Raw genomic sequence first — 20,586 nt, forward strand, 5'->3', positions numbered from 1 at the left:
AGTCACCAAATACACTCCAAATACAACTCAAACGTTCCTGTAAACATGTTGTGACCTGTGTATTTACCACGTGGAGAAATAAAAAATAATTGAATTCGACAATTACTAAGCAGATATACTCTGAACTATTTTTTGCCTAAGCACTCGTCTCTGGGCGCAGTGATTTCAGTGCTACTTTCTAACATGACGCCGTGTTTGTTTACATTCTCATTTCATTCAAATGATCCGAACCGATTGAAGTTTATGGATACCATGACTTAAAATCTTCTTACCTTGACGATTAAAAGCCTCCCCAATTTAGAAAACAGTAATCCAATGGCTGGTATTGATAATATAATACTAACTACTGCACGAAGCTAACCGGAGCTAACACAGACCCGGACGGTCGCTAAAGCAAATATAATGACTTCCTTTCTGGGTTTTCAAAATAAAAGAGCGACGTCTATAGCAGCAGAAAACGTTTATTTTGTACATTATCTAACGTTAACACGAACCTAAACTAACGTTACAACTAACCTAAAGTTAGTTTAGGTTCGTGTTAATGTTAGATAATGTACAAAATAAATGTTTTCTGCTGCTATAGACGTCGCTCTTTTATTTTGAAAACTCAGAAAGGAAGTCATTATATTTGCTTTAGAGACCGTCCGGGTCTGTGTTAGCTTCGTGCAGTAGTAGGGATGGGTACCGCATTTGGTACTTTTGAGGTACCGAACCGAAACACGTCGGTACTACAGAGTATCGATTCAAGTGAGATACAGAAAAAAAAAAATTATTTTTTTTAACTTTATTTTTAATTTTTTTTATTTTCATGTCAACGTTCACACGCACAATATATGCTTACCTAGGATTTGACTTGATTCAACAACAAAGCAGTCGGAGCAATGGCAAGCCGAAAACGGTTGAAATTTTAGTTATTTGAAGTTTGGATAATTTTTTTCTAAATACATTTTTTTTAGACTAAAGTACCGAAAAAAGGTACCGGTATCGATTCACAGGTACCGGTACCGTATCGGTTCAAATGTGAAAGGTACCCATCCCTAGTAGTTAGTATTATATTATCAATACCAGCCATTGGATTACTGTTTTCTAAATTGGGGAGGCTTTTAATCGTCAAGGTAAGAGGATTTTAAGTCATGGTATGCATAAACTTCAATCGGTTCGGATCATTTGAATGAAATGAGAATGTAAACGAACACGGCGTCATGTTAGAAAGTAGCACTGAAATCACTGCGCCCAGATACGAGTGCTTAGGCAAAAAATAGTTCAGAGTATATCTGCTTAGAAAACGTAATTGTCTAATTCAATTATTTTTTATTTCTCCACGTGGTAAATACACAGGTCACAACATGTTTACAGGAACGTTTTGGAGTGTATTTGGTGACTGTAAGACCCTGTAGGGAACGTCAGGCTATTGCCCCCCCCCCCCCCCCCACTTCCAGTGATGAAGCTAAGCTACGCTAAAGGAGCGGCTGTTCCCTAAGCCTAATGCATGCACAGAGACAAAAAAGTATCTTCTTGTCTAACTCCAGGGAAGATGTTAAATAAGCTAATTTCCCAAAATGTTGGAGTTTTCCTTTTAAAAAGTGTCCTGACTGGGGCTATATTTTGCACTATATTTCCTGGCCTGAATGATTTCCCCAGTCCGGCCCTGGTTAAAAGCCTCCTTATTATTGTGTGTGCGTTTGAACGTTTGCATGTTTCAACCATACATTTCCATTATAAAAAATATAAATAATAATGACATTTATTTAAAAAATGTTTTTACCTCTTATAATAGTGGGGGTCGCGGCTCTCTGACACCGTTATTTGGGGGTCGCGGCCTGAAAAGTTTGGGAACCCCTGGCCTACTACACCAACACTGCAAATGACAGTGGATAAATAAATAAGAACTAAAGCTAATCGCGTGGAAATAGACTGCATTAATATTCCATAAGTCTTGTGTGCGCCAGTATAGCCTACATGTCTAATGAATGAACAGTAGGCTTATATTATTCTAATTACTTGTTTCATTAGGATTTAGTAGATACTATATATATGCTCTGCCCTATACAGTAAGTACAGTACACATATTAAGGCCGCCAGAGTCTGGCAGCGGACTGGTGTACTGTATCTGCAATCTCCTAATAAAACAAGTCATCATTAGAATAATATGTAATAAAGTACTGCGTTCATTCATTACGCACGTAGACTATACAGTACTGCACGCGTGTGGGGGGGGGGGGGTGTGCGCTGCGGCAGGTGGTCACGAGTAGTAGCCTGTATTCTGTATAATGACGACAATACATTAATCTAATCTCATTTTGATCGGTCGCAAAGCGCTTCCGCCACCATTTTCACACGGCTGCATCATTAGTTGCATTTAATGAGCTGGACAGGTGTGTCTAAACTTTCTCTTTCATTTGCACACGGCACAGAGCCTGCCTTATAAGGAGCTCTGGAGGCGTAGTTTTGTATGCAAATTAGTTACCTAGACGGCAACACACGTTCATGTTTCAGAGCGGTGACATTCCTCATCGCGGCATCTCAGCTGTGATAGTTTGAGCCACTTAAGACATCTTCCCCACGCGTTGGGGACTCAGAGTGAACTTGTCGTAGATTCTGTCTCAGTCAGTTCCAAGATAAGTCTTCCAAGAGAAAGAAAATATTTGGGAATGAGACCCAATGTTCTTTTGTCTAAGTGAAACATTTTTAAGATGTCCACAGAATCAACACAGTGGTTTAAGTCACACCTGGAGGGGAGACAACAGTGTGTCAAGGTCAATGGGGAGAAATCCAAACTGCTTGCCAACAGCATGGGAGTACTACCGCAAGGGTCTGTAATTGGGCCACTGTTGCAGTGATCTCCTGGTTGTTCCCCACCTAGGTTATCTAACTATTGCGCTGCTGCAACTAGGGCTGCAACTAATGACTTTTGGTAGTCGACTAAACTGTCGATTATTTTTTCGATTAGTCGACTAATCGAAAAACAATTATATTTTTTTTTTTTTTTTTTTTGCACTACCTATCTTTGTGAAGTGGCTTCTCAGCTCTGGTCCAGCTGAAGACAGAGCAGAGGAACAGATTGGACATTGAGCATGACCTCAGAGTTGCTTTGAGACTCTTGTCAGGACCAAACATCCCCAGTTATCCCATTAGTTCCCCCAAACTTACTGTTGGTCTGTTATGTTAAGCTAAGAAGTCTTCAGCTGGCTGGACCAGAGCTGAGAAGCCACTTTCACAAAGATAGGTAGTGCAAAAAAAATGTATAATATATATATATATTTTTTTTTAATGACTAATCGACGCAACAATTCCTCGTCGACGATTTTTTATAATCGACGTCGTTGATTATGTCTACTAATCGTTGCAGCCCTAGCTGCAACTATACACTGGCCTGGCCTGCTTCTAAGTTCAGTGGCCTGCATAAAAAAAACTGTAGTAGGCTACATAGTGTATTTCAATATCTGTTTTAATGATATATTTGAAGGAATGCAAGTTATAGCTATATCAAACAAATGTCTGTCCCATTAATCATGGGATATATTGCATGTTGGCTCTAACCTGCATTCTTTCAAATGTATAATTAATCAATAAAACAGATATGTAAGAAATACAAATTCCACAGAAGGTATTAAATAATTATTATTTTCAATCATTTCACAATAATTGCATAATTGTGTTTGAATATCGTGAGTAATTAAAGTAATTATACATTTGTCCAAAATATCTGGTTCATATATGGTTAATCCAGCTGCCCTGTGATCAGATTAATCAATATTATTTATTTATCTCACATCTGCGTAATTTCTTATTGTACAAATATTGTCATATTTATTTTAATTATGATTAAGTAATTAATTCCAAGGATGCCTGTAGGGTTGACATGAAGGAATCACTATGATTCCTCCCAAATAAAGCCATTTAAGAACATGGAGAACAGTCTGTCAAGTTAATAAGATTTTCAATGAGTCAATCAATCAATCATAAGTGTGCTCCTCAGCACTCTTAAATTCTGCTCTCAGCCACGGCCGAATCCGATCTCAGGGAAATTTGGGGAATCTCGCTACCAGCCCTAATGTCTTAAATCGGCAGAGATTTCTTGTCTTAAATCCGTTTGGGAATGAGACTCATTGTGATTAACTGTCAAAGGCCTTTTTTAGGTCCAGAAACAGTCCCTACAACATTTCCTTTGACTAATAGACCCTATGTCTCAACAGGCTTCACAAGCCCTCGTCACAGTGGAACAACACCCCCCAACGAGCAGTAGGTGTTGAGGTGGGCAACTGGTGATTGTTGAAAACTAGCTGGAAGTACAGTATTCTTTTGCTAAAAGTGTGTTTCCATTGAAACAAGTGAGAAAAAGAAGCCTGAAAAGACGGCTCTCCTATGGACACACGGCCTGAGAAAACAGTGGTTACATACCATTGGAAACGCATGCTCTGATGAAGACCACCTTATTCGAAACTACGTAGCCGTGCCATACACGATAAAGGCTTTTTTTTTTTTTATCCTCTTTTTCTCCCATTTTCTATATTTTCTCCCATCCCAATTTCGTATCATCCAATTCAACCCTCCCCTGTCACGAACGCTGTTTCTTGCCTCCCACAAGCCGGCTGCAATGTGGACTAAGTCATACATAGCACAAGTCCCCTCCGGTACTTGAGGTAACAGCAGTCGCATCTTTTCACCTGCGCAGCTCGATCCCTCAGTGGCGAGGAGTAACGCGTGGGAGGCTCACGCTGCCCCCGACACTTCCTGATTATACTGCGCAGGCGCACCAACCGACCTGTAGGAGTCGCTGTCCACAACGCCCGATCCCCACCCATCAGTTTCCCACCCCCTAATACGGCCAATGTGTATTAGTACGGACGACCAGCTAAACTGAAAGCAATGTGGAGCGCTGGGCTCGAACAGGCGAGCCCAGCGTATCCGCATTTGTGGCGAGCGCCTTGCCCACTACGCCACGTAGCCGCCTACACAATAAAGGCTTTTTAAGATATTTTCCTTCCTGCTATATTTTGAGTGTCTGGGATCTCGTCTTTTCTCCAGTTGTCTTCTCCCAAAGAATGTGGGTTCACCGGGTTACGTCAGTGAGACCTTCACCTGCAGTGTCCTATGAGACACACCTACTTAGGTAGTATAATGAGTAACAGCTGTGTGTTGCACTGGACCTGTATTGCTTTTGACAGCGTGAAATAAACATCACAAAAGAACATTTGGACTGGACCTTTACATTATTACATTGGCGACGAGGATAAACTAAACAGCTTGGAGTTTTAGCCGAACATTAGAAAAATGACGACGTATGGGAAAATCCAGGAGTTTGATCAAGAAACAGATGATTGGCAGCAGTACGTGGAACGTCTGGAATTCTACTTTGTGGCTAACAACATCACAGATGCAGGACAAAAGCGAGCCATATTCCTGAGTGCATGTGGAGGAAAAAGCTACGCTCTGCTGCGCGATTTGTGTCTGCCGGGTAAGCCAGGAGATTGGGACTTGACGGGGCTATTGAAACTGTTGAGTGATCACTTCACGCCTAAACCCAGTGCCATTGTGGAGCGTTTTAAATTTCATTCGAAAACGAGACAGCAAGGACAGTCTGTGTCATCATTTGTAGCCGAGCTGAAGAGAATCACTGAACATTGTGGGTTTGGCGCTACGTTAAATGACATGATTCGAGACAGACTGGTGTGCGGGATAAATGACGATCGCATTCAAAGGCGTCTGTTAACAGAACCGGATGACAGACTCACGTTGGCCAGGGCTATTGAGTTGGCCATCACTATGGAAACAGCGGCTAAAGATCAAGTTCAAGTTCTTTAATAGTTGTCGTACAGAATACTTTCATACAAAATGCTTCTTACTGTTACGCTCCAGAGACTGTGCTAGACAAGATAGTATCAAATAACATAATATAGCATGTAATTTAGAAGAAGAAAAATGAGGTCACAGTGTTCGGTATAGACATATGTACAATGTTCTGAGTTACCATATAATATACAATACTATGCAGTGTACTAATGTACAGTACTATCTAGTGCAAAGCAGAAATGGGATGAGGTACAATTTTAGGTACGGTGTACGAGTTGTAGTGCAATCCTTCATCAATAAATATAAAGTGTGGGGAGTGGGTGCTACAGTGTGTTTGTTTAAAGTGGGTGTGTGCTATAAAGTGTGTGGAGTGGGTGCTACAGTGTGTTTGTTTAAAGTGAGTGTGTGCGTGTGAATGTGTGTGCTATGTGCGTTTGGTGGTTGTTGTTGTGTAGTGTTCATTCATTGTTCGTTTAGCAGCCTGATGGCCTGGGGATAGAAGCTTCTTCTGAGTCTTTCTGTGCTCGCCTTGAGACTCCGGTATCGCTTGCCTGACCGCAGCAGTTCAAAGAGGCAGTTGTTCGGGTGACTGGAGTCTTTAATGATTCTCTTAGCCTTGCCCTTGCAACGCTTGTTGTAAATGTTCTGGAGGGTGGGGAGCCCCCCTCCAATTGTGCGTTCGGCTGAACGTGTCACTCTTTGTAGTCTGCTTCGGTCTTGTGCAGTGCTATTCCCAAACCAGGAGGTGATGTTGCCGGTCAAGATGCTCTCTATTGTACATGAGTAGAAGTTCTTAAGGATCTTCTGACTGACTTGGAACTTCCTTAGGCGCCTGAGGAAGTAGAGGCGTTGTCGTGCCTTCTTCACAACACTGTCAATGTGTGTGGTCCATGTCAAGTCCTCGGATATGTAGGCTCCGAGGTACTTAAAGCTGTTGACTCTCTCAACCGGTGCCCCGTCGATGCTGAGGGGGCTGTAGTCCTTGACTACAGAGATATCGCGGAGCTGCAGCAAACGGGAGTGGAGGGACCCATTCATAAATTACAACTACAACCTGCAGCACCGGAGCGCAGACCACCGTCGGCAGGAGTCGGATGTTACAGATGTGGAGGAAATCACGGGCCGGCGGATTGCCGATTCATAGATGCAGTTTGTCACAACTGCCAAAGACGCGGACATCTAGCTAGAAAATGCCGCAGCCCCAGGCAGGTCAGACAGCCCAGACAGAACCGGGGAAATGGACTGGGTGCAACCCACACACTGGAGTATGAAGAGGAGGATTATACACACAATCTGTATAATCTGGATGATGGAGAGAGAGTGGAGCCATACAGAGAGCAAGTGTCGGTGAATGGACATGACATTGACTTTGAAGTAGACACTGGTGCAGGTATGACTATTATGAGTGAGGAAACCTACACTAAGATGGGAGGGGGGCCACTCCATCAAACAAAAATAAAACTGTACATATACACCAGAGACAGAGTAGGAGTGTTAGGCAAGATGCACGCACAAGTCACCTACAAAGGGCAGACCAAGAAATTAGCATTGCTGGTGGTAAAAGGGGAGGGGCCTAATCTGATGGGGAGAAATTGGCTCAAAGCTATGCGGCTAGACTGGAGAGCCATTTTCAGACTACAGATGGGTCAGCAGCAGGAGTTAAATGCTCTGCTAGCACAACATGAGGATGTTTTTAAAGGCGAGCTGGGCACTTTAGTAGGGGCTACAGCCAAGATATATGTGGACCCAGAAGCCAAGCCACGGTATTTTAAAGCCAGGCCATTACCCTATGCTCTCAAGGAGAAAGTGGAGGCAGAGTTGGTCAGATTGGAGAGGGCAGGCATAATTGAGCCTGTGGATTTTTCAGAGTGGGCAGCTCCCATAGTGCCCATACTAAAACCAGACAAGACAACCCGAATATGTGGGGACTATAAAGTGACAGTGAATCCAGTGTCCAAGTTGGACAACTACCCTATTCCCAAAACAGAGGACTTGCTGGCGGTATTAGGGGGGGGACAGAAATTCACAAAATTGGACATGTCACAGGCCTATCAACAGCTCCCACTGAATGAAGAATCTAAGAAATTCACAACAATAAACACCCACCGGGGTCTGTTTCAGTACACCAGGCTACCCTATGGGGTGTCATCAGCACCAGGCATATTCCAGCGCACCATGGATAACCTACTACAAGGCCTTCCCCAGGTGGTGGTGAGAATAGATGATATTCTGGTGACCGGTGACGACGATGCCAGCCATCTACACAACTTAGAGGTAACTGCACCACAACTTAGAGGCAACTGCACCTCCTCATCCATCACCCTCAACATAGGGGCCCCCCAGGGCTGTGTTCTGAGTCCCCTCCTCTACTCCCTGTACACACACGACTGTGTGGCTCAGCGGAGTAGCAATACAATCATCAAATTTGCTGACGACACAGTGGTGGTGGGCCTGATCTCTGCCAACGACGAGAGGGCCTACCTGGAAGAGGTCAAGGTCCTGGCGGGATGGTGCCAGGAAAACAGCCTCTCCCTGAACGTCAGCAAAACAAAGGAGATGATTGTGGACTTCAGGAGGTCGGGGGTCAAGGACTACAGCCCCCTCAGCATCGACGGGGCACCGGTTGAGAGAGTCAACAGCTTTAAGTACCTCGGAGCCTACATATCCGAGGACTTGACATGGACCACACACATTGACAGTGTTGTGAAGAAGGCACGACAACGCCTCTACTTCCTCAGGCGCCTAAGGAAGTTCCAAGTCAGTCAGAAGATCCTTAAGAACTTCTACTCATGTACAATAGAGAGCATCTTGACCGGCAACATCACCTCCTGGTTTGGGAATAGCACTGCACAAGACCGTAGCAGACTACAAAGAGTGACACGTTCAGCCGAACGCACAATTGGAGGGGGGCTCCCCACCCTCCAGAACATTTACAACAAGCGTTGCAAGGGCAAGGCTAAGAGAATCATTAAAGACTCCAGTCACCCGAACAACTGCCTCTTTGAACTGCTGCGGTCAGGCAAGCGATACCGGAGTCTCAAGGCGAGCACAGAAAGACTCAGAAGAAGCTTCTATCCCCAGGCCATCAGGCTGCTAAACGAACAATGAATGAACACTACACAACAACAACCACCAAACGCACATAGCACACACATCCACACGCACACACTCACTTTAAACAAACACACTGTAGCACCCACTCCACACACTTTATATTTATTGATGAAGGATTGCACTACAACTCGTACACCTTACTGTAAATTGTACCTAAATTGTACCTCATCCCATTTCTGCTTTGCACTATATAGTACTGTACATTAGTACACTGCATAGTATTGTATATTATATGGTAACTCAGAACATTGTACATATGTCTATACCGAACACTGTGACCTCATTTTCTTCTTCTAAACTACATGCTATACTATGTTATTTGATACTATCTTGTCTAGCACAGTCTCTGGAGCGTAACAGTAAGAAGCATTTTGTATGAAAGTATTCTGTACTTCTGTATGACAACTATTAAAGAAACTTGAAACTTGCTGAAGAGACTCTCAGCTGCAGGACTGCGTCTGAGCCGGAGAGACAAATGTGTGTTCATGGTACCAGAGGTGGTTTACCTGGGTTATCGAATTAACCACAAAGGGATTCAACCAGTGGCTGACAAGGTACAGGCCATTGTAAATGCCCCACAGCCGACTGAGCAGACACAGTTAAAGTCTTTTCTGGGCTTCATGCTAAACTATTATCACAAGTTCCTGCCAAATGTGTCGACCATATTGGAGCCACTACACAAGCTTTTGAGAAAAGAGATCCCATGGAGATGGGGAAAATGTCAGACCCAGGCATTTGAGGAGGCAAAAAAGTGCCTCCAGTCTGAAACATTATTAGTGCACTTTGATGAGACAAAGCGCTCTACTTGGCTTGTGATGCATCACCTTATGGCGTCGGAGCAGTATTATCACACCGGTTTCCAGATGGCTCCGACAGGCCAATCGGATACATGTCACGGTCACTGTCATCAGCAGAACGGGGCTATTCACATCTAGAGAAAGAGGCGCTGTCTATCATTTTTGGTCTAAAGAAATTCCACCAATATCTGTTTGGAAAACACTGCACTATTGCGACGGATCACAAACCACTACTAGGCCTTTTGGGAGAGAGTAAGGGCATCCCACAGCTCGCGGCAGCCAGAATGCAAAGATGGGCATTAATTTTAGCCGCCTATGAGTACACCTTGGAGTATAAGGAGGGCTCAAAAAACGGGAATGCAGACGCACTGAGCAGACTCCCACTGCCCATAAAGCCCGGAAATGTACCACAGGAGGAAGAGGTGGTGCTGCTTATGGAGCATATGAATGGTACACCACTGCAGGTAAAAAACATCTGAGACTGGACTCGTCGGGACCCTATCCTGTCCAGGGTCCACCAGTGGTTGTTGCAGGGCTCCTGGCCCTCACAGAGCACAGACCCAGAAATACAGCCTTACACGAGACGACAATATGAACTGAGTGTGGAGGACGGGTGCATCCTGTGGGGAAGTAGAGTGATAATACCACCACAAGGAAGACGGACTATGATCAAGGAGCTTCATGAGGCTCATCCAGGGGTCTCAAGAATGAAAACATTGGCCCGCAGTTATGTGTGGTGGCCAAACATGGATGCAGATTTAGAGTCAGCAGTGCGCAGCTGTCATTCGTGTCAGTTGAACCAAGCCGCCCCAGCAGCAGCACCTTTACACCCGTGGGAGTGGCCAGACCAACCTTGGATGAGGCTGCATGTGGATTTTTGTGGGCCAGTATATGGAAAGATGTTTCTAATAGTCATTGACGCCTATTCAAAGTGGATTGAGGCTCACCCAATGCAGTCTATTACTTCATCCATGACAGTGGAGAAATTGAGGAGCATTTTTGCCACCCATGGAATCCCAGCAGTCCTGGTTAGTGATAATGGACCAAGTCTGGTTAGTGCAGAGTTCAAACACTTCCTAAGAAAAAACGGCATAAAGCATGTGACAACAGCACCATACCATCCATCTTCGAATGGCTGTGCTGAGCGTGCAGTGCGGGTGTTCAAGGAGGGCATCAAGAAGATGGGGGAGGGTAGTGTGGAGACAAAGCTATCCAGGTTCTTGTTTAAGTACCGATCAACCCCTCAGACCACAACCGGAGCTACGCCAGCTGAGCTACTCATGAACCGGAGAATCAGAACTCAGTTGGATCTAGTGCGTCCTTCACTAGCGAATAGAGTTGGACTAAATCAGGACAAACAAAAAGAGCAGCATGACAAGCATGTCAGGGACAGGATGTTCACAGAGTCTGACTCCGTCTATGTGAGAGGGTACTCAGGCCAGAAGTGGATTCCCGCAACACTCACAGAGAGGACCGGTCCAGTGTCTTGGAGGGTGACACAAAAGGACGGCAAGTTGGTGAGACGTCATCAGCATCAGATGCGTCCATGTTATGATCAAAACACCACGCCAGCAAGTTTACCGGAGGAGAGCTTTTCACCACAAGAAGCAGTCCATCCAGGGTCAGAGACTCCTGCACCCGAGGCAGTCGTGTTGAGGCCTCCGGAACCTCCTGCACCCGAGGCAGTCGTGCTGAGGCCTCCGGAACCGGGTCCAGAAATAGGACGTCGTTATCCAGGTAGAGTTAGGCAGGCACCCACTTATTTTAATGCAGGGGCAGAATAATCCCCTTGGGTGTCTGGAGGAGGGGCAGTCTACCCCCTACCTTGTAGCTGAGATTAAGCTTAAAAAATGTATACCAATGATATTTCAAGACTATGGGGGAAGGGATTGTTATAATGTGGGTTCACCGGGTTACGTCAGTGAGACCTTCACCTGCAGTGTCCTATGAGACACACCTACTTAGGTAGTATAATGAGTAACAGCTGTGTGTTGCACTGGACCTGTATTGCTTTTGACAGCGTGAAATAAACATCACAAAAGAACATTTGGACTGGACCTTTACATTATTACAAAGATATTTTCCTTCCTGCTATATTTTGAGTGTCTGGGATCTCGTCTTTTCTCCAGTTGTCTTCTCCCAAAGACCCAAGAGCCTGATTGTACTCACTAGAGCACAGGCCTAGTTGAATTCTGCTGCTTACATACCATTTTTCCCTTCATTTTAGGCCCAGAGAAATACTGGAATTACCGCTGGGTACATGCAATAGATGGAACATCTAACCTTCCCTTCTTGTTGGAGATCTTTGCCTCCTCTCAACCGGAGATCTTCAGTGCCATATGCCCAAGTAAGTTCCAGCATTTAATAATCTGATGGCTCAGCTGTGAACACCTATGAAGTTTTACCCAACAAAATGAATTTGCAGGTATTTCTGTCATGATCCCTTCTGACTTTCGCAGTGGCATACCTGATTTGCACTCAAATGAGGATGTGCAAAGTGGAAGGCTCATTGTCGTACCTCACCAGCTGCTGTGAGACTGAGATCTTCATCACAGGTGAGATAGGCTGTGATGCGTCCCAAGAAGTATACCGTCTTGAGAACCGACAACCTAATTGATCTCACACCAGAGTGTTTGTGTAATTGACGATATTCACACGGTGGCCATTTTGCTCCTAATGAGAATACCTGCCTTAGTGTGACATAAGAGCAAAATGGCCGCTGTGTAAATATAGTCACTATTGTCTACAGCTATTGTGTATTTGTCCAACAGGATATCACAAAGGCCAGCCATACGTGTCTGACCCTAAGGTGAAGAGCTTCATTCAGTGGACCAAGACTCTGAAGGATGGCGTCATGCTTGGGAAGACTCGTGTTGGTGGACATTTCTGCTTCCCTCCCGCCCCGCAGGTCTTCACTCAGTCCACCGTGGACGGCTCAGGTGTGATTACACAGGCAGAATTGCTAGCCATAATATACATTCACTTTTGCTTAAAGTAGTTTGAGAGAATGTTCACCCACTCTGACTATTGGCACATATAGTGCAACAAAAAATATTTCAAGATAACGTTTAATAGGATATCATTGTGTTCTAATAAAAACGATTGCATTATTTCAAAGTGTAAAACGCATTCAATAAGTATGTATAAACGTATCAAAATATAAAATACCCTGCTCCCAGGTTTTTATCTTGTTTACATTGATTGCTTTTATTTTTTATTTCTTTATTTCGCACCATTTCAGCAAAACAGTAAAAACATTGACCATGACAGAAAGTGTATAAAGGTGCAGAGTAGAGGCAAGAGACCCAGATGGGCCTATACAGGGCCTCAACTCATAAAATCATTGGATTAAATAAAAAAGTAAAGTGAAATAAGTTCATAAAACAATTTTCATAATATTAACACTTTGGCGACCGATGGGATGCGTCTAATATGGTGGTTGAGGACCAGGGAATGTAAACAAATGTGTGGGTTTTTGTACAACTATATCTATGCTTTATATGCCTCTTTTCCATTGCATGGTACCTACTCGACTCTACCCTACTCTACTCGCTTTAGGTACCTGGTACTTCGTTCCTTTTCCACTGCAGGTACTAAGTACTCAGTTTGTCTCTGTGTGGGGAGGCGGGGCCGCTGGTGATCAGCATGAGAGCTCCAGCATAGCTATGTCCGTGAGCTTGGCAAGCCAGAGTAAAACACAGTTTTCAATCAATAACAACATTAACCAGACTCGTTGTGTCTATTCTGCTAACGCTAACGTTACCTCTCATTGTGTATATTCTACAAGCTTTAACGTTACCTAGGCTCTCGTGTCTATCTGCTAACGTTAACGTTAGCATTAGCATTAGGCTAACAACGTTACCACTCTCGTCCCTAACCCTAACAACAAGCTTAACTAATCGGCGATCTTTTTGTGAGACTAAACTCTCCGCTCTGTGGCAAATTGTGTTGATGTCTGTTTTGTTTCATCAATAAATGAGGCAGAATACACAGTGACTGTATCCTTTTTTGTTTATTGCACTTGTTTCCTGCTGCAAACATAATGACATCCTACGCGAGCCATTAAAGATGGCGGCTTTCTGTTTTTGTTCAGAGGCTCCAACGAGTGACGCGTCTCTCTTCTGACCAATCAGTGGTCTGCAGTGTTTCATGTGACTTTTCTGGTACCACTTCTACCGGCTTGGCACGCGCTTGGAACCTCGACAGAGCAGGGACTAAAAAAGTACCCAAAAAGTACTCAAAAAGTACCAGGTACTTTGGTAATGGAAAACCGAAAATGCAGAGTAGAGTAGGTACCATGCAGTGGAAAAGGGGCAATAGTGTTGCTATCTGTCCATTCTCATTGTCAATTGAGTTCATAAACCGTCCCTTCAAAATGGCTTAAAGAAAGAAATGCATCGGTAGGTTGTCATTTTATAGCGCCGTGAATATAAGCTTCATCGCAGATTTTGTCTCATATATTTTCTGGAAAGCTAGTTATGGAGCTAATAACTACTAATGTTATATTCAACGGCATTACCGTTTTATTATGCTAAAGAAATAACACAAACTGCATATGATCCGGGCTGTCCCAGAGCATGTATGCATGAAAGGGGGGGGCGGGGGACGTCGTTTAGTATTATTGATTACCAATACAGTGTCCGTGTAACTAGCCACATTCACTGATCGACTGCTTGCGTGTCACAGCAAGGTCTGATCCGGCTGTAATTTAGGTGAAAAAGGTCTTACCGTGAGCCCGTGGGATACCCCCCAGCATTTCCCCTTTATCGATCGGCATCTGGTAGATCGATGTGTCCATTGGCTGATGATTTATTCCATGGTGAAATCTGCGATTCGAAACGTGATCCACAGTACATTGTGCTGGTTCAGGATCCGGCTACAATGATACTCGATTGGAAGAAAAAAAAAGAAAAAAAAAAGTTTTACATTCGCCCACAGGGCATACTGCAGTGGAGCGATGTCGCCCCTAAGAGGATCTGGCCGGTATTGCATGTTCTCGATTCCACAGACGAGGGTAGATGTGCAGAGCCGGTCGGGGACCTTGAGCCGGTTATTAAAATGGAATAACAGCAATAACAAATGCCACAGCTATATACGTGCCTCTGGTCCGCATGGCACCGAAACACGTATAAACTCGTGGCTGGTCCAAGATAATAATAATGATAACAATAATAATCAAAGTAATAATAATAACAAACAACAACATTAATAATTAGTCTAAACAATTTAACATGAATCTGTAAAACAAAGTGACATTAATGGTTTTATGAGATTGAAGCTATTAATTTAACAATGTATATTTAAGCTTTGATTTGAGTGATGAAATAGATGAGCACATTTTTATTATGGAGGGTTTTGAATTCCAAATAGTAGGACCTCTAAATCTTATACTGAACTGACCTAATGTTGTGCGGAGGAAATTACAATGAATATTGTTTGATTGCCTTGTTGGATATGAATGAATACTGGAGTTTGATATGAAAAAATAATAGGAAATACATCTAAATAGAAAGTGCAGTTAAACATAAAATACATATCTGGTATACATTAATATCAAAGATTGATAGTGTGTTGTGCTTAATCTTTTAGTTTTTGTATAAAATAATTATAATCTGAGGGGAGAACACAATTTAAAAGTCCTAAATGTACGCACTACCATGAGAAGACACTGCATCTCTATGTGGAGTGAAACTGTGGAACAGTCTAAATGTGGTGATAAAGCAATGTCCAAACATGAGACAATTCAAACTGATGTATAAGGAACTGATGTTCACAAGGTACAGGGATGAGGAAGGGACTTGATATTCACGGGTGTTTACATTTTTATTTTATTTCGTTCATGTTTTTACATATCGTTTTTTTTTTTATATGTTTTAAAATAGTACACTCATTTGAGTAGTGGAAAAGGGTTAGGATTAAATAAGTGTATACTTCTTCCTACTCCTTTTCGAACATGTAGATTAGTTGTGTTTTGCTTTTGTTATCGTTTGTTTGTATTCATTGCATGTTCGAAATAAAGATTTCAAATCAAATATATATATTGTAAGCGGCAGCCCTATTAGAGATTGGCCGCTATGCATTTGTTGAATGACCTTTCCTTTCTCTTGCAGCTCAAGTTCCTCTGGTTGCCATGGCTGAACTCCAGAGGGGATTAGAATCCCTGCGGTACAGGGAGCACAGAACACTTGCAGTCCAAGGACGGATCACAGCTGTACGATACCTGAGGTTGACCCAGAGGTCCACAGAATCGGACCAGGAGCAGGTAACGTATTTTTTTTTTTACTGTACATCTGTTTTTAAATATTTTGCACAACCAACACAATCACAAGTATGGATGCACGATACCGATGTTTGATATCGGTCCGATACCAAGCTAAAATAGGGTATCCGAGAATTTACCCAATACTAAAATCCGATACAGAGAAACGTGTAACATGCTAGATATCCAAGCAAAGTGACCTTTAACACATGGAAGCATGTTAGATCTCTCTAATGGAGAAACATTTATTATTCATCTCAATTGTCCAATGACCCCAAACTGATCTTAGTCTATCATATACAACTGATGAATCTGTACTTGGTATCGGCTGATACTGAAGGTTTAATGAATCGCTATCAGCAGTGAAAAAGTGGTATCTGTACCTCACAAATATCAATCCAAATAATTTGGAGTGTGAATGTTACACATCACATGAAAGTACACAACCTCTGCCATCTCAAACTATGAATGTACCTGTAAAACGTAAAATACTGAAATGTACCGTGCTATGATAATGGCACAGGATTTCAAAGCCTTACTAATCTGAAAATGTAAAATGGACATATAGTTCTTAATTCTTTACTAGCCGTTTGTGATGGGAGTTGATGACCAGTATCAACCATAACAACTGGCTCTTCTGCAGGGATCAGGAGTGTCTGATGAAGCTGCTCCTCACTTGGTTGACCTGATACTGCCCTCAAGCAACACACCGTCAACCAGCAGACAAACGCATAAAAGGAGGTACGTTGTCATGATGCCAACAATAGCTCTCTATCTGGTAAAGGTCTGATTTATATAATAAAAAAAAAAAAAAAAAAAAATCAAACCTTTATTTCAACTCGTAAGACTGAGGTTACCATCATTTACAGTGATGACGACAACAGTTAATCAACAATTTCATACATGACAATAAACAACAAAAATCAGTTAAGACCGTTACAAGTTGACACACAGTGGTTGGAGATCATACTTGTGAAATACTTAACTGCCGGCCGAATCTGCTGACCGACCTTTCCATCACGGTGGAGAATGTACAGTCATGTCTCGCCTCGACTACTGGAACGCACTGCTAGCTGGTCTACCGACCACTGCAACCAAGCCACTTCAATTCACACAGAACGCAGCGGCCCGCCTGATCTCCAACCTACCGAAGTCAGCCCATATTACCCCACTTCTTAGGGACCTGCACTGGCTCCCCATCGCCGCACGAATCCGCTTCAAGGTCCTCAACCTGGCATATCGCACAGCGAAGGGAACGGCTCCCGCCTACTGTACCTCCGGTCAATGGTCTGTAACTACATACCCTCAAGACCCCTCCGCTCTACATCTTCTGGCCGCCTCAGACCCACTCCTATCTGAGTTCCGGGAGGCTCATCAAAGAGAAGCTGCCTATTCTCCTTGCTCCACAATGGTGGAACGAACTTCCCACCCCAGTTAGGACAGCCGAAACCCGACCAAGCTTTCGCCGTCGACTAAAAACACACTTCTTTAATCAATATCTGAAATGAAAGATTGACATAAATAAAAAAAAAAAAACGCTAACCTTCTTACTGTCTTCTACTATCATGCACTCTTCCACTAATTCATCTTCCTTGCCTATATTACTACCTACTATAATATGTCTACTACTATGCACTCAACACAGCAGCACCCAAGTTTCAGCACTGTTTGATGAACATTGTTACTCAGCTGAAAGAGTTGTGCCCTTCCTGATGACTTGTCGTACAGAACTTGTAAGTGGCTTTGGATAAAAGCGTCAGCTAAATGACTAAATGTAAATGTAAACTGTAGATGAGAGGTGCAACCTCTGAGATATACATTTTCTACCTTTCTTACTAATTAAAATGGCATGAATCTGTGACTTGAATGTTGATTTAAAATGTTTTTCAGATTGGTCAAGAAATCCTACATCACTGGTGCCAAGAGACGTGTTGAAGGGTAATATATTTATTTTGTCCGTTGCATATTGTGGCTGTGCAAAAATAATGGCCTGGCTTTATATTGGTTGATTTTGTGTTGGTCTATCTTCTTCCTCTTTTGAAACTTAAATCAAAGATTTGTCAGATCATCCCCAAAAAGTTATTAGATAGGGGAGCTCCCGTAGCTCACCGCATATCTCTGCGCTATTTCTGCGTCGGGGAAAACCGTGCTCGTCACGGATCTGGGGGACACGAGTTCGATTCCCGGACCCGCCGTCATTTCTCAGAATGTCTTCCCCTGCTCTACATCCCATTTCAACCTGTTTCTGTCGGTCATGCTTGACCAGAAAAGCGATAAACGCTAAAAAAAAAAAGTTATTAGATAAAGGTATTTAAATATATTGAAAAAATAATTATGACGGGGGGGCAGGTGGCGCACGGAGATTACGTTCGTCACCAACACCGGGAGACACTAGGATTCGCCTGTTCGAATCCAGCTCGCGGCGTTGCTATCAGCTTGGCTGGCCTCTCACACTGATACAATTGGCTGTATCAGGGGGTGGGAAAGCTGAAGGGTGGGTCTTGGGCGTTGTGGACAGCGACCCCTACAGTTCGGTCGGGGCGCCTGCTCAGCGAGGGTTGGAACTGAGGAGAGATAGTGTGGCCTCCCACACGCTACACTCTCCCCGGTGAGAACCTGCGCGGCCAGGTTGGCCTGCCCCAGGCTGCACATGCGTCGGAGGAAAGCATGTGACAGTCTCCGGTCTCCCGGACCAACAGTAGGGGAAAGTATGCAACAACCAGGAAGGGTGGGATGGGAGAAAAATCGGGAAAAAGGAGGGGAAGAAAGATAAAAAAAAAATAATTATGATAATAATAATAATAATACGGTATTTTTTTTATTTTTTTTATCTACGTTTTCTCCCATTTTCTATTTTTCTCCCATCCCAATTTCGTATCGTCCAATTCTACCCTCCCCTGTCTCGAACGCTGTTTGGCCATGCCTCCCACAAGCCGGCTGTAATGTGGACGAAGCCATACATTGCACGAGTCCCCTCCGGTACTCGAGGTAGCAGCCGTCACATCTTTTCACCTGCACAGCGCAATCTTTCAGCGTCGGGGGGTCTGCGCTTTGGAGGGACGCCGCCCTCGTCGCTTCCTGATTCTACTGCGCAGGCGCACCAACCGACCTGTAGGAGTCGCTGTCCACAACGTCCGATCCCCACCCATCAGCTTCCCACCCCCTAATACTGCCAAATGTATTAGTATGAACAACCAGCAAAGCTGAATGCAATGCGGAGAGCTGGGCTCGAACCCAGCGTCTCCTGCATTGGTGGTGAGCGCCTTGCCCACTGCACCACCTAGCCGCCCTTCTTTTTTCTTTTTTTAAGTTGACCTATGCGTTCAAGTCTTCCAGTTGTATTATTGCAGTTTGCATTTTCTTAATTTTCCATTGAGATGGTACATGATGGAAACGGGTAATTTGGGGAAACTATATAACGGTGGTAGCATCCCACATCATATTTAGTTTAGTTTCCATCTGTACTGTTTGATGCTAACATGAAATCACCATTGCATGGCAACAGTTTGGAATTCCAGACCTTTCCCATAGGCGATTGCACCCAGCACCCCAAATACAATCAGGTTTTCAAGTACAATCATGATGTAGAGTAGACGCTAGGTGGGTCTCTTCTGTTTCTCCTTTATTGACATGGCAACACTTGAGTGTGTGTGATACCTCCTCTAGGCCCTGGTTTCATTGGCCAACTGCCAGAAGGCACACAATGATTTAGATAGTTCTCTTTCTCATTACACACCCTTTTACAAACACTGCAAACTAAAATTAATCTTTGAACATTTTATATGCTATGTTTTCTTTTCTTTTTTAGATGCGTGTGTGTGTGTATATATAAGATAAGATATTCCTTTATTGATCCCCTTGGAGAAATTCAGATGTCGTAGCAGCATGGGGGAGGGGAGGTACAGGTATGGGCAGCAGGGTAATAGAAGAAACAAGAAATACATAGATATAGGCAATATAATTAAATCTGAATATAAACATATGATAAAATAAACAGTGTAAACATAGGTGCAGATGGGGAACTGTATTCCCTATCTATTATATTATATATTATCTATATATATATATATATATATATATATGATAGATAGAAGGTTTTGGAGGTCTTTCTTTTTCTTGTTAAATACAGTAAACCTTTTCCCATAATGGGTTGAACCCTCACATTGATATACTGCTAGTCCTCCCTCTTGTCCTTTATTTACCAGCCTGGTTGAATTAAAACTTAATTATAAATATATATACTATGATTGCTTTTCTGTTTTTATATTGGCACTAGCGAGGTGACAATAAATCTATTAAACTGTTGTGTGAACTCTATACTTGTTCACACACAGGCCAACTGGGCATGATGATACAGAGGACGGAGAGGAGGAGGAGGAAGAAGAAGAGAGTGATTTTGTATCGGAGGAGCCGCAGGAAGAATGTCATCAGGGAAATGTAAATCAAGACTCCGGACCGCAGGATGACCCTGGTATGCGTCATCTGATAACGAAGTAGACTTAGGAACACCTGCTCTTTCCATTAAATAAACTGCCCTTGGCTATTAAGAGGTTAAAAGCTATTATTATTAGCTTATTAACTACACAGACTAAATCCACTTGTCCACTGTAACGAGGAGAATGA

General features: G+C 43.3%; 1 protein-coding gene across 1 annotated transcript in view; it reads left to right on the forward strand.

The window, feature by feature from the left end:
* The window catches only part of LOC311229058 (RPA-related protein RADX-like), a 48,697-nt gene that overhangs the window by 15,083 nt on the left and 13,028 nt on the right, over positions 1-20,586 (forward strand). Inside the window, exons 6-12 of the mRNA XM_084315068.1 lie at positions 11,932-12,051; positions 12,164-12,259; positions 12,476-12,643; positions 15,815-15,966; positions 16,607-16,704; positions 17,854-17,901; positions 20,298-20,434. Of these exons, the coding sequence (XP_084171194.1) occupies positions 11,932-12,051; positions 12,164-12,259; positions 12,476-12,643; positions 15,815-15,966; positions 16,607-16,704; positions 17,854-17,901; positions 20,298-20,434 (819 nt within the window). The remainder of the gene's footprint in view (positions 1-11,931; positions 12,052-12,163; positions 12,260-12,475; positions 12,644-15,814; positions 15,967-16,606; positions 16,705-17,853; positions 17,902-20,297; positions 20,435-20,586) is intronic.

Source organism: Notolepis coatsorum, assembly GCF_963971535.1.
Source record: "Notolepis coatsorum genome assembly, chromosome: 5".
In the NCBI taxonomy this organism is placed as follows: Eukaryota; Metazoa; Chordata; class Actinopteri; order Aulopiformes; family Paralepididae; genus Notolepis; species Notolepis coatsorum.